The sequence below is a fragment of the Lepidochelys kempii genome, chromosome 1, assembly GCF_965140265.1.
Source record: "Lepidochelys kempii isolate rLepKem1 chromosome 1, rLepKem1.hap2, whole genome shotgun sequence".
NCBI classification, from domain to species: Eukaryota; Metazoa; Chordata; order Testudines; family Cheloniidae; genus Lepidochelys; species Lepidochelys kempii.
Genome location: NC_133256.1, coordinates 121,935,615 through 121,949,863, shown reverse-complemented (window position 1 = coordinate 121,949,863; position 14,249 = coordinate 121,935,615). Strand labels below are relative to the sequence as shown.

Here is a 14,249-nt window from a genome sequence, read left to right as displayed (position 1 = left end):
GTGTTATTTACTCCTTCTCATAATAAAACAACAAGGGGCCACCAAATGAAATTAATAGGTAGCGGGTTTAAAACAAACATGAGAAAGTATTTTTTCACGTAACGCACCGTCAGCTCTGGAACATCTTGCCAGAGGGTGCTGTGAAGGCCAGTACTATAACGGGGTTCAAAAGGGAGCTAGATAGATTCATGGAGGATAGGTCCATCAATGGCTATTAGCCAGGATGGGCAGGAATGGTGTCCCTTGCCTCTGCCAGAAGCTGGGATTGGGTGACGGGTATGGATCACTTGTTGATGATCTGTCTGTTCATTCCCTTTGGGGCACCTGCCATTGGCTACTGTCAGAGCACAGGATACTGGGCTTCATGGACTTATGGCTGTTCTTATGTTCTAAGGTTGATTTTCTTTTTTGGTGGTTCAGTTCTGTAGTTTTTGCATTGGGGTGTTGCTTTTTTAACTCTTCTGAAAGCATGCTCCCCCACCACCTCCTTCTCAGATTTTTGGAAGGCACTTCAGATTCTTAAATCTTGGGTCGAGTTCTGTAACTGTCTTTAGAAATCTCACATTGGTACCTTCTTTGAGTTTTGTGAAACTTGGAGTGAAAGTGTTCTTAAAATGAACATGTGCTGGGTCGTCATCTGAGGGTAAAACAGAGCAGGAGACATGCAATTCTCCCCTAGGGAATTCAGTCACAAATTTAATTAATACTTTTTTTGATGAACATCATCAGCATGGAAGCATGTCCTCTGGAATGGTGGCGGAAGCATCAAGGGGCATACAAATTTTAGCATATCTGGCATGTAAATACCTTGCAGTGCTGGCTACAAAAGTGCCATATGAACACCTGTTTTCATTTTCAGGTGACACTGTAAAAAGTAAGTGGGCAGCATTATCTTCTGCAAGTGTAAATAAACTTGTTTGTCTTCACAATTGGTTGAAGTAGGACTGAGTGGACTTGTAGGCTCTAAAGTTTTACATTGTTTTGTTTTTGACTGCAGTTATGTAACAAAAATCTACATTTGTAAGTTGCACTTTCATGATAGAGATTGCACTACAGTATTTGTATGAAGTGAATTGAAATACTATTTTGTTTTTACAATGCAAAAATTTGTAATAAAATATAAAGTGAGCACTGTACACTTTGTATTCTGTGTTGTAATTGAAATGCATATATTTGAAAATGTAGAAAAAACCCCAAAATTAATAAATTTCAATGAGTATTCTATTTAACAGCGTGATTAAGTGTGATTAATCACTATTAATTTTTTGTAAGTTAATCACATGAATTAACTGCGATTAAGCTCTAGTTTTTTTTTTAAACAAAAGACAGTACAAAAATCACAAGCCAAGGTTAAGCACAAGTCTTCTGTTAAGCACTTAAGTTACTTGAGTGCTTCAGTGAGGGATGTCTGCTTCTATTAGAGGTAAAGTAAACTTTATCTTTCAATTTTTATTGGATTTTTTTTCACCACTAAACATTTGTAGTTGTCATTCAGGTGGAGTTGGGATAGTCAAACATGTTCTCATCCTTGGTCTGAGAGGGTAGTTATTTGCAAGTGGGGAACTTTTAGTTCAGAAAAGAGAATCCTAAATTCTCATAAACCAAGGTGAAAGGAAAAGTGATAAGCCTTTTTTTGGGGGAGGGGTGGGGTGGTAGACAGCTCCCTCTAAAGCCCTTTGCAATGTTATCTGGTTTTGAAGTAATGTGAATATTACTTTTAGTAAAGTAGTGGTCAAAATTTAATTCTGGTAATGATCATATTCAGTAAATTTCAGCAAAGTTGAACATAGTGTGCAGCTGACACTAAGTGACTTTCAGGAATAGACCAGCAAGAAACATCATCAAACTATGAGCTCAGATTTTACAGTGTAATAATAATGAAGCCATATCTGAAGTGAGTCTTTGACAAACCATACTGTTAAACTAATAAGGCAATTTAATCTGTTACAGATGCCTCAAGCCGTAGCATTACCTGTTTTAAAGTCTTCATGTTTCTGAGATTGGTTAGACCTGGAAATGACACCTTTGTTGTGGAATAACAGATTTGCTTATAAATATGGCTTCTTTTACTGAAAACTTTCTCGCTTCATTGATTAAACAGTTTGAACTCTTATTTTGAGACATAGTTTCATGAAACAAATTTCAACCCAGCTAGCTTTTATGGAAACTGAGTAAGACTAACTAGTAAAGTGAAATCTTTATAGTGAGGGTTGTTAAAATTTCTAGGATTTCTGAGCTTTTGAATATTAGTTGCTGGCTTTCTGGGTATTGGGGTGATAGTACCATTTCTGGGGCCTGGTCTACTCTACAAAGCTTGATTGAGATAAGCAGCCTTGCGTCGACCTTGTGTGCGTGTACAAATGCAAATCTGTCTTCCACTGATGTAAGCTTTCCATTATTCCTACATAGTAATACCACTCTTTGAGTGGCATTGAGCGATGATTGATGTATTGAGGTCAACAGAATGCAAATGTACATACGACCGGCCATGGTGGGTCAGACCAAATGTCCATCTAGCCCAGTATCCTGTCTTCTGACAGTGGCCACTGCCAAATGCCCCGGAGGGAATGAACAGAACAGGTACTCATCAAGTGATCCATTCCCAGTTTCTGGCAAACCAGAGGCTAGGTTCACCATCCCTGCCCATCTTGGCTAATAGTCATTGATGGACCTATCCTGAAGGAACTTACCTAGTTCTTTTATGAACCCTGTTAGAGTCTTGGCCTTCAACATCCTCTGGCAAAGAGTTCCACAGGTTAACACTGCGTTGTGTGAAGAAATACTTCCTTTTGTTTGTTTTAAACATGCTGCCTATTAATTTCATTTGGTGCCCCCTACTTCTTGTGTTGCGAGCGAGAGAGAGAGTAAATAACCCTTCCTTCCTTTTTTTCTCCATACCACTCATGATTTTATAGACCTCTCATAACCCCCCTTAGCCATCTCTTTTCCAAGCTGAAAAGTCCCAGTCTTATTAATCTCTCCTCATAGTGAAACCATTCTGTACCTCTAATCATTTTTGTTGCCCTTCTCTGAACCTTTTCCAATTTCAATATATCCTTTTAAAAATTTAATTATATTTATGGTCACTATCACCAAGTGGTTCTGTTATATTCACCTCCTGGACAAAATCCTATGCTCCATTTAGGACTAAATCAAGAATTGCCTCTCCTCTTGTGGGTTCCAGGACTAGCTGTTCCAAGAAGCAGTCATTTAAGGTGTCAAGAAACTGTATCTCTGCATCCCGTCCTGAGGTGACATGAACCCGGTCAATATGGGGATAGTTGAAATCCCTCATTATTGAGTTTATTTTTATAGTCTCTCTAATCTCCCTGATCATTACAGTCACTATCACCATCCTGGTCGGGTGATAGGTAACGTATCCCTGCTGCTATATTCTTCTTACTGAAGCATGGAATTACTATCCATAAAGATTCTGTGATACTGTTTGGTTCATTTAAGACTTTTACTTCACTTGATTTGATGCTTTCTTTCGCATATAGTGCCACTCCCCCACCAGCATGACCTGTTTTGTCATTCAGATATATTTTGTACCTTGGTATTACTGTGTCCCATGGATTATACTCATTCCACCAAGTTTCTGTGGTGCCTGTCTATGTAGACACTCTGTTACCTATGTGGACACTAACGGTCCTCCAGCAGCAGTCCCACAATGTTCCTTCCTTTTCTTTAAACTCTGTTCCATAAATTTATTAAGGTTTTAATGTATTTACTTTCCACTTGAACAAAATATTTCTGAAGTTTTTTCATTTAATAAAACAGTATTGTTTGGAAAATAATTCATGTTTATTAGTTCCCAACATTTACAGCAGAATGCTTGGCAGTAGTGAAAGCAACCACTTTCTTGTTGTTGAACACTGACACAACTCATAGGGTCAGTCACAAAGTGTAATAATCATAGTTTTATGCTGCTTGCTGTAGATTTAATAGGTGCATTGTCAGTATTATGTTCATTGGTCCTTGGTACACATCTTACAATTCCTAACAGGCCCCCAAACTTCAGGGCCAGGTAGAGCACAGTCCATCACAATGCTGTGTTGTGGTTCACTGTCAAAGTGCTCTCTCAAAGCCCCCCTGTGCTGTATAGCTCCGCATTGATGTCTTCTGATAGCTCTTGTATTTGGCTTTTTAAACTGAGCAGACAGCTGCTCCCCTTCATCTCAGTGGCTCCTTTTTCCCCTTTGCTTCACAGATATGCAGGCCACAACGGGCTGCTACAACCGTTGGGATCATTTCTCACTGAGATCCAATCACATTAATTAAATTCACCAGTGCCCTTTCAATCTACCAAAACTGTCAATCTACCACATTCAACTGTCATTTTGCACCTGCTGAGCTGGTAGTTGAATCTTTCCTTGGTGCCCTCGAGGTGGCTAGTGTACAGTTTGAGCCAGGAGAGTAAGGGATAGGCTGGGTCCCCCAGGATCACTACTGCATTTCAACTTCAGTAATGGTAATCTGCTGGTCAGGAAAAAAATCCCTGCTTGCAGCTTTCTGAAAAGTCCTGTGTTCTTAAAGATCCGGAAGTCATACACCTTCCTTGACCAGCCCACAGTTGTGTTGGGGAAGTGTCTCTGATGATCCACCAGCACTTGAATAACTAAAGAAAAATAGCCCTTTCTGTTGATGGAGTTGGTGGCAAGTTGGCCTGGTGCCAAAATCAGGATGTGTATACCGTCTGTCACCTCACTGCAGCTTGGGAACACTATCACTGCAAAGCCATACACTTTATCCTGCATGTTGTCAAGAGTCATAGTCCTGCATAGCAGGAGATGATTGATTAATGGTCCTGCATGCTTGCATGACAGCGGCCCCCATGGTGGATTTTCCAACTCAAAAATTATTTCCTGCTGACTGGTAGCAATCAAGCACCGCAAGTTTCCACAGTGCAATTGCCACTTGTTTCTCCACTCTTAGTGCAGCTCTCATTCCGGTGTCCCTGCACTGGAAAGCTGTGGTAGGCTTGGCACACAGATCCAGGAACTTGGCCTTTCCACCGGAAGGTTCTACTGCCACTGTTCATTGTCCCAAGCCTATGTTACAATGTGATCCCATCAGTCAGTGCTCGTTTCTCAGGCCCAGAAGCGGCACTCCACCATTTGAAGCTGCTCTTTGAATGCCAACAACTTTGAGTTGGTCCTCGTTATGTCCCACAGCAATCTGCCCACCAGCAAATTGTCACCTTCTCTGTGGCTCTTCTTGCAGCTCTACAAATACTGGAGGATCATATGTCCTGTGCTTGAAACACTCATGACAATAGTTTAGAGCTGTGCGGGCTCCATGCTTCTGTCAGAGACGGTGAACAGTGACAAGCCCGACGTTGGTTGGTGGGATTTTTAACATAGGTGTGAAAATTATGGGATAGAGAAGGTTGCATGGTGGGAACTTGACCCCACAGTTCCAGTCACCCCTGCATGACTCATTTCTGCCCACAGTGCATTGCCAAAACTTCCCGAAAGCCAGCGCACTGGACAGCGGTGATACCTGCTATATACACCACAAGGATACTTACCCATGGTGCACTGCGCTGTGCTTTGAAACAAGCACTCCTGATGAGTATGTGCAGTGCTGATGCAAGGAGCCATGTGTGTATAGGAACAAGCAATATGCTGACTGTGGTGGTATTAGGCCGATGTAACTTGCATCGGCAAAACTTTGTAGTCTACATATGCCCTGGATAGGGCTTATGCTGAGGTCAGTACTAAACTGAGTCTTGCTTAGCTAGTACAAAGCTTGAGAATTCCCTTGAATATATTTTGCTGTTGGCAACGGTGGATTCTGCTCTTCCATGCTTCAGTGCTCACAATTCTACTGGGCAGGGAGGAAATCAGGTGGGGAGGAACAAAGCTATCAGATGTAAGAAGTATTGCTGTCTTTTCAATATTGTAGATGGGCCAGATTGCTACTTTTTTCCCTCTGCAGGTGGGGTGTTGACACAAACATCTTCAAATTAACTGTTAGGGACACTTTGACTTGAATCACCTGCAATGCTTTTCCAGTATAAAATTCTTACCTATAACCTCATGTTGAAGTATTGCCGCCTCTTATAATTCTTCAGAATCATATTGCCTAGTTGATGATGATTTTTGTTTCATGTTCTGGTTGGTTAAAGTGTAATGCTAGAAATTGTTTGAAGTCAATATTCTAATGAAGCGTTTCCTTCAAGTAGGTTGATCCTGAAGAGAGCAGACCTAGCGGGGTGGTTGAGAGCAAATTCTGTAATGCTTTTAGAAGTCATCTGAAAGTTATTTGTGTGGTGTGCAAACCTTGTATTTGCTTTAAGATTTCAAAGAGACTACCTCTAGGCCAACTAAATTATAAGTGTATGTTATGATATTTTCTTTTTTGCTTTGAGGAAAGTACTGACCATGATTTCAAAAGCTTTGTTTGAGATGGTGTGGGTAAATCTAGGGAATGCTGTACATAACTTACTTTATAAAAATTATTTTTAACAGCTTGCTTTTACACGAGATGGACTCTGTGGCTTGTGGAATGAAATGGTGAAAGATGGAGAAATTGTATACACTGGAACAGAATTAGCACAAAGTGGTGAACTACCTCTAAGAAAAGGTAAGATTTTTTTTTTCCCTGTTTTCTAATTTTATCCTGATGATGTGACCTATGCACTGATTTCACAATATTACAAGCCCTCAGTTCTTAATCAAATGTAACTAACTTTCCTTTATAGTGTTACTGCTCTTGAATAAATAGGAGGGAGCTACTTACTAGGATTTATAGGTTAGTGCTTCCTCCAATCAGTTCCTTCGATTTTTTTTTGGCCTTTTAAGAGTATGGCCTTTCTCGGTTGGCCGCAGAGAGGGGACCTTAATTTCCAGAAATGACGACTTGTCATAGTGTGTGTTTAAAAAAAAAAACCAAAAAAAACCAAAAAACCTCATCCACAGGGCAGAGGTGATGTGTGTGGGGTTACATGCCTCCCCAGGGTGCAGGGCAGAGGCTGGGGGGCTGGCTGCTGTTGAGACTTGCCGCCATCTTTTCCTCTCCTCATACAGGTCTGGGCTCAACAAAACCACCACAGAGCTTCTCCTGGGCAGGCAGGGGATATGCCAGTGGGACGCCAGGCTCCCTCACCATGCTGCATAGTGGACGGTGCTTACACCTGCTCTCGGCAGTGTCCACAGTGCTTTTCCGCCGCGCACCTTCCCTGTCTCTAGCCCTCAGTGCCTACGGCCTGTGCCCCTTCCCCTGCACGCAGCTGGCTCCTGCCCCCTCCCAGTGCACTTTTGTGCTCTAAAGGATTACATATTGCTCATGTTTGTCAATACGTGTATTTTTTGCATTAGAATAATTCATATCTGAAATTTCTGGAAAATACAGCTTTGAAAACTTTTGAAATCACTCTGTTTTCATTGCTGAAAAACACTGGCCATATCTATAATATCTGGTTTCACTTCCTGCACCAGCAGTTCTAATTCCTCCATTTTGTTATGTTAGCAATTCTCCAGTCATACGGTACAACCCCTGAGTTTACAGATTCATTAAGAATTCTTGCTAATGGGTTTGCAATTTCGTGTGCCAATTCCTTTCATATTCTTGGATGAAGATTATCTGGGTCCCCGATTTAGTCCCATTAAGCTGTTTGAGTTTCGCTTCTACCTCAGATATGGTAATATCTACCTCCATATTCTCATTCCCATTTGTCATGCTACCATTATCCCTAAGATCCTCTTTAGCCTTATTAAAGACTGAGGCAAAGTATTTGTTTAGATATTGGGCCACGCCTAGATTATCCTTGACCTCCACTCCATCCTCAGTGTTTAGCGGTCCCACTTCTTCTTTCTTTGTTTTCTTCTTATTTATATGGCTATAGAACTTTTTACTATTGGTTTTAATTCCCTTTGCAAGGTCCAACTCTACTTGACTTTTAGGCTCTCACTTTAGCCCTACATGTTCTGACCTCAATAAGGTAGCTTTCCTTGCTGATCCCTCCCTTCTTCCACTCCCTGTATGCTTTCTGCTTTTTCTTAATCACCTCTCTGAGATGTTTGCTCATCCAGCTTGGTCTACAACTCCTGCCTGTGAATTTTTCCCCTTTCTTGGGATGCAGGCTTCCGATAGCTTCTGCAGCTTTGATTTAAAGTAATCCCAGGCCACCTCCTGCCTTTAGATCCACAAATTCTTCAGTCCAATCCACTTCTCTAACTAATTTCCTTAATTTTTGAAAGTCAGCCCTTTTGAAATCAAAAACCCTAGTTGCAGATTTATTTTTGTTAATCCTTCTGTTCAGTTTGAACTGAATTAGCTCAAAAAGAAAAGGAGTACTTGTGGCACCTTAGAGACTAACAGATTTTTTTGAGCATAAGCTTTCGTGCTCACGATCACTTGAATGAAGATTGTCCCCTCCAACCATTTCTTCTGTGACTCTGTCTTATCCATTCCATCGCTGCTTATTTCTTTACATTCTACCTCATCCTTGATATAGAATACTACTCCACCACCTTTACCGTTTTTATTTCTGTCTTTCCTAAACAGCACATACCCTTCAATACCTGTAGTCCAGTCATGACGACTATTCCACCATGTTTCTGTTATCCCTGTAATATCTGGTTTCACTTCCTGCACCAGTAGCTCTAGTTCCTCCATTTCGTTACCGAGGCTCCTCGCATTGGTGTACAAACATCTTCATTTTTGCTCTTTGGCCTCGCTCACATTCTGTACCCGATTAGGCACGGTCATTCTACAGCCAGTATCACCTATTAGACTGGTAACCACACTGCCCTTCCTCATTATATCCATTCTCCTACCCACAGCTGTATCCTTTCTTACTTTTTCTTCCCTCTCAATGCTAAAATCCGGTGTGGAGATTACCTGGACATTTCCCCCAAATTCCTAGTTTAAAGCTCTCTTAATCAGTTGTGCCAGCCTCCATCCTAGAAGTCTATTTCCTTCCCTACTCAGATGAAGTCCATCCCAAGAGAACTGTCCTCTGTCCATGAATGCCTCCCAGTGGCCATACGTCCCAAAGCCCTCCTTATAGCACCACTGCCTAAGCCATCTGTTGATAGTCATAATCTTGTCACATCTTTGTTGCCTTTCTCTAGGAAGAAGTAGAATCCCACTAAAGATTACCTGAGCCTCGATTTCCTTAAGTGTCTTCCGCAGCTTAGCATAGTCTCCCTTAATACTTTCTAGCGAGAATCTAACCGTATCATTTGTTCCCACATGAAGGATAATTAGAGGATTCTTCCCGCTCCCTTTTAGGATCCTTTTCAGCCTCAAGTCTACATCCCGTATCTTAGCACCCGGAAGACAGCACACTCTTCTATTCTCTGGATCAGCTCTGGTTACAGGCCTGTCTATTCTTCTCAGTAAAGAGTCCCCGATCACATATACCTGCCTTTTCCTGGTGACGGTGCTATTCTGCAGTCTGTCCCCTGTTCCCTCTGGCTGCAAGTTCTTTCCATTCCTGTTCTCCCTTGTAATCCTTTTCAACCCATCCTGTATCCTCCTGGGGCTCATATTTAGTATCGTCTCCATTGACTCTTCCCCTTTTCCTATAGGACTAGCCGCTCTTCTCTTCTTCCTTGCCCTTCCACCTTCAGTGACTACCTGCTGAGCCCCTTCTTCATTTTCCAACTCTACAAACCTATTCTTGAGCTCTGTCTCCTTCACTAACCCGTCTTTTCCTCTGCCTGGTTCTTTTAGTCACATGCTTCCACTGACCACTTTCCTCACCCAGCAGTCTCCCCTCAGAATTCCTCAGTCCTGCTTCCATCTGCAAGTCTGAGCTTTTCCCTTCAGATACCTCATGTCTTTGCTCCATAATCTGCTCGAAACCCTTTCTAAACTCAACCAGACTTTCCACCTGCATCTCCAAACCTCGGATCTCTTCCTCCATCAGCTCTATTAAACGGCATTTCATGCAGACAAAACTCTTACCAGGTTATCTGGTACAGAGGATGATTTCAGTGATTGGTTGTTATATACTACTGTTAATAGCTCTGCAATTTCATATCAGAGTTCCTTCAGAACTCTTGGCTGAGTACCATCTGGTCTGGGTGACTTATTACTGTTCATCATTTTGTTCCAAAACCTTCTGACCCATTACTAAACTGGGAGGAGTGGTAGATACGCTGGAGGGGAGGGATAGGATACAGAAGGACCTAGACAAATTGGAGGATTGGGCCAAAAGAAATCTGATGAGGTTCAATAAGGATAAGTGCAGGGTCCTGCACTTAGGATGGAAGCATCCAATGCACCGCTACAGACTAGGGACCGAATGGCTAGGCAGCAGTTCTGCGGAAAAGGACCTAGGGGTGACAGTGGACGAGAAGCTGGATATGAGTCAGCAGTGTGCCCTTGTTGCCAAGAAGGCCAATGGCATTTTGGGATGTATAAGTAGGGGCATAGCGAGCAGATCGAGGGATGTGATCGTTCCCCTCTATTCGACATTGGTGAGGCCTCATCTGGAGTACTGCGTCCAGTTTTGGGCCCCACACTACAAGAAGGATGTGGATAAATTGGAGAGAGTCCAGCGAAGGGCAACAAAAATGATTAGGGGTCTAGAACACATGAGTTATGAGGAGAGGCTGAGGGAGCTGGGATTGTTTAGCCTGCAGAAGAGAAGAATGAGGGGGGATTTGATAGCTGCTTTCAACTACCTGAAAGGGGGTTCCAAAGAGGATGGCTCTAGACTGTTCTCAATGGTAGCAGATGACAGAACGAGGAGTAATGGTCTCAAGTTGCAGTGGGGGAGGTTTAGATTGGATCTTAGGAAAAACTTTTTCACTAAGAGGGTGGTGAAACACTGGAATGCGTTACCTAGAGAGGTGGTAGAATCTCCTTCCTTGGAGGTTTTTAAGGTCAGGCTTGACAAAGCCCTGGCTGGGATGATGTAACTGGGAATTGGTCCTGCTTCGAGCAGGGGGTTGGACTAGATGACCTTCAGGGGTCCCTTCCAACCCTGATATTCTATGATTCTATGATGATTCTATGATTAATTTGGGACAGTATTTGAGATTTGTCACTGCAAAAGAATAGCTCTCGTGGGTATGTCCTGCACATTCTCTGCAGCAAAAGACCTATGCAAAGAATTAATTTAGCTTTTCTGCAATGTCCTTGTCTTCCTTGAGTGTTCTTGAACACCTTTGTCTGACTGTGCTGGAAATATGACAGGAGACACTGGATGTAGTTTAATTAGGCCGTAACTTTGTCAATGTCTGGGAGTACTCCGCAGTTAAATATGTACAGTGCTGGTAATTGGGCAGGGGAGGGGGCAGAGGTGTGCTGCTGTTAGCCCTTCCACTGCACTCATCCTGGTCCCCAGCCAGCCTTCTGCTGCTCCCCATTTTGAATGAGGGTTAAGGGGAGGCTATAAGGGAGCAGGGAGTTGATTCCCTGAGGTAGGAGCCCTGAATCATTGTGTTTCTGTTCCTTTAAATAAAAACAAAAAAAACACTCAGACCTCTTTTAAGGTCAGTTCCCCATTTACCAGACCACTTTTTCTGATTACTGTATCCCTTCCTTTTGGGATACCTACACTGGACATCTGCCATAAGGAGGCACTAGCAGTTACCTTGGTGAGCAGTTACCATACCTAGGTCTTGGTTCCCTGACATCTACTAAAGTCTTCTTTAATATCAACCAAAAATGCATCGGCTCCAAACTGACAGGTAAACCTCATCCTTGCTGAATAATACTGGTGCTATTTCTGAATGAGAAGTTACTTACACCCCCTGCCATCTATGAATTTGGCTGTCTCCCTGTTCACATATCTCCTAGCCTTGTCAACCCAGGGTGGCTTTCACGCCCTGTGTTGCAACACGTCCTACCAAATAATTTTTACTCCTGGAAAAAGTTCCAGGATCTTCTCCAAGTCCTTCTTAGTTTTGAGCATTAAGTCTACCTCCTGACATGTTCTCAAATCATTTCCCCTGAGGAGAACCACAATCAAATCTGGTACCTGCTCATGGGCCACCCTGGTATACAGAAGTGGCATCACCTGGTCGCATAATATACCCTTTCTGTCATGCCAGCTCGGAACTTGCTTCACCGTTGAGGCCTAGCTGCAAACCTCCAGACAACCTGGAAGTCCGCCTGTTGGCCTAGAAAACAATACTGTGTCTGCAGATCCATGCCACGGTCTGCCAGCATCTGGAGTCTCATATACATTCTGTATGGTTCAGAATGCCAGTGCCCAGTTGCCTGGATTACACTAGCTCCCCAGCCCTAGCTGGGTTGGTGCTGTTGCTGCCCTGATCCTGAATGAGTGGGAACTGATTTTGTGTATTGGCAGCTCCAACCTTGTCAGTCCTGGTTTTAAAACTGTAACAAACTGGTATGTTGTGAGGGGACTTTAATCACCATGATCAAGAGGGGCTCATACCTCCCTGCCCTTTTTGCCAAGTAGGCCCGCCACAGGACAGATCCTGGACTTGCCACCCTTCTGTAAAATAATGGATTCACTCCAGCCTCCTTGATCCATCTCTGACCTCCTCAAGGTTAATGTCCCTGATTGCCCCTTGCAATATATATCCTTCAATTCCAAAGCCAATCCAGAAGAATCCCTACGCTAGTTCGCTGATCCTAAGAGCTTAAAAAAATGCTACTAGAAATGCAGCCCTAAACAAGGCCACCGCTTGTCCACAATGGACATATAGGCTCTGGGAGCTGCACCAGATCCCTAAGCGTATTAAAAGTGATGGGATGGTGTGCATTCTCCCTGGGGCTGGTGTTTCCAGATTACCCACGAGAAACCTCAGAATTAAAAATCCGCTACAAGGATCTGGGCAACCATTCAGCCTACTGGCAAGTGTAAGGCCCAGTAGGTGAGTGGAGATTGTTGATGATGCCAGGTGGCTAATAACACCTTATACTACAGCACCCATAGGTGACAGGCCCCCCTGCTCCTGAAATTGCACAAAATCGTTAAAACTTCTCCAGTAGCTCTGCAGTGTTCATGGAGCCGCTGAGCTCTGCACTATGCTGACAGGCATAATGTGCCAAGGTTCCATAGTGCTAGTGGCATCCCTTTGGCTTCCTTGCCAGTTCCTGAAATCTGTCCAACTGAAAACGAGACAATGCATCTGCTGTGCCATTATCAACCCTGGGAACATGTTTGGAAGAGAAACAGGTGTTACTGCTTAAACACTGTCGTACAGATGCCCTCACCAGCCTCATAACTTTTGTGTGATCTGGAGGACAGGCGATAGATAACATGGGCCACCACCGTGTTGTCCCCCTATAAGTACACCCTTTTATTAACAGATTGTTCCCAAATGGCCACTACCACCAAAATTGGAAAAAATTCCAGAAATGTTAAATTGTACTCTCCCTTTTTCTATCTAGATCAGTGGTCTCCAATCTCTTTAAGCACAGGATCACTTTTTGAATTTAAGTGCAACATAGGATCTACTTCAAAGAAAATGTAGAAATAACAGTAATCACACAAACCGAAACACCATTGCCCCTGCCCTGACCCTTCTCTGAGGGCCCACCCTGCTCCATCCCCCTCCCTCAGTCGCTTGCTCTTCCCCACAGTCACTCACTCTCACTGGGGCTGGGACAGGGGGTTGAGGTATGGGCTCTGGGCTGCGGCCAGGGGGTTGGAGTGTGGTAGGGGCTCCTGGCTGAGCCTGGGGTAGGGGGTTGGGGTGCAGGTTCTGGGAAGAAATTTGGGGCTGGGGGGCTCGGGGCTGCGGGGGTAGGTGGGCATTGGGGTGTGGGCTCCAGCCAGGCGCCGCTTATGTCAGGCGGCTCCTGGGGGCTGGCGCAGTGGGGCTAAGGCCACCGTTCCCAGAAGTGGACAGCATGTCCGGCAGCAGCTCTTGGTGGGCGGGGGCAGAGCTGCCTAGCTGCGCCTCCATCTAGGAGCAGCAGGGACATGTCTTTGCTTGCGGGAAGATGCTCGAGGTGAGTGCTCCCCAAATCCAGCACCCCGCACCACCTCCTGGGCCCCATACCCCCTCCTGAGCCCCAATTCCCTCCCTCTTAGTTAACCAGAATTTTTGACTTACTGGCACCCCTCATTCCCCTAACATGGTGGATAAGAGAGCTTTTACTGTATATCCATATATTTGAATAATGCTCGGCTTCTGTCTGTGTAAGCGTCTGCAGTAAGGCTTGCATAGATCAGGAAGGTGGCTTCCTGGTTTTCACATGTTCTAGCCGCCTTTGGTCGCTTAGGCATTTTATTGCCCAGCTTTACTGTCTGTCAGCACCTCCCTGGGCACCAGTAATAATATGTTTGTATATTCACCTCTCAAAATTTT

The 14,249-nt window shown here is 43.8% G+C and overlaps 1 protein-coding gene across 3 annotated transcripts in view; it reads left to right on the top strand.

Moving 5' to 3' along the window:
• The window catches only part of HERC2 (HECT and RLD domain containing E3 ubiquitin protein ligase 2), a 331,520-nt gene that overhangs the window by 148,309 nt on the left and 168,962 nt on the right, over window positions 1-14,249 (top strand). For all 3 annotated transcript variants that reach the window (XM_073353148.1, XM_073353158.1, XM_073353169.1), the window contains one exon: window positions 6,474-6,588. In XM_073353148.1, coding sequence (XP_073209249.1) covers window positions 6,474-6,588 — 115 coding nt within the window. The remainder of the gene's footprint in view (window positions 1-6,473; window positions 6,589-14,249) is intronic.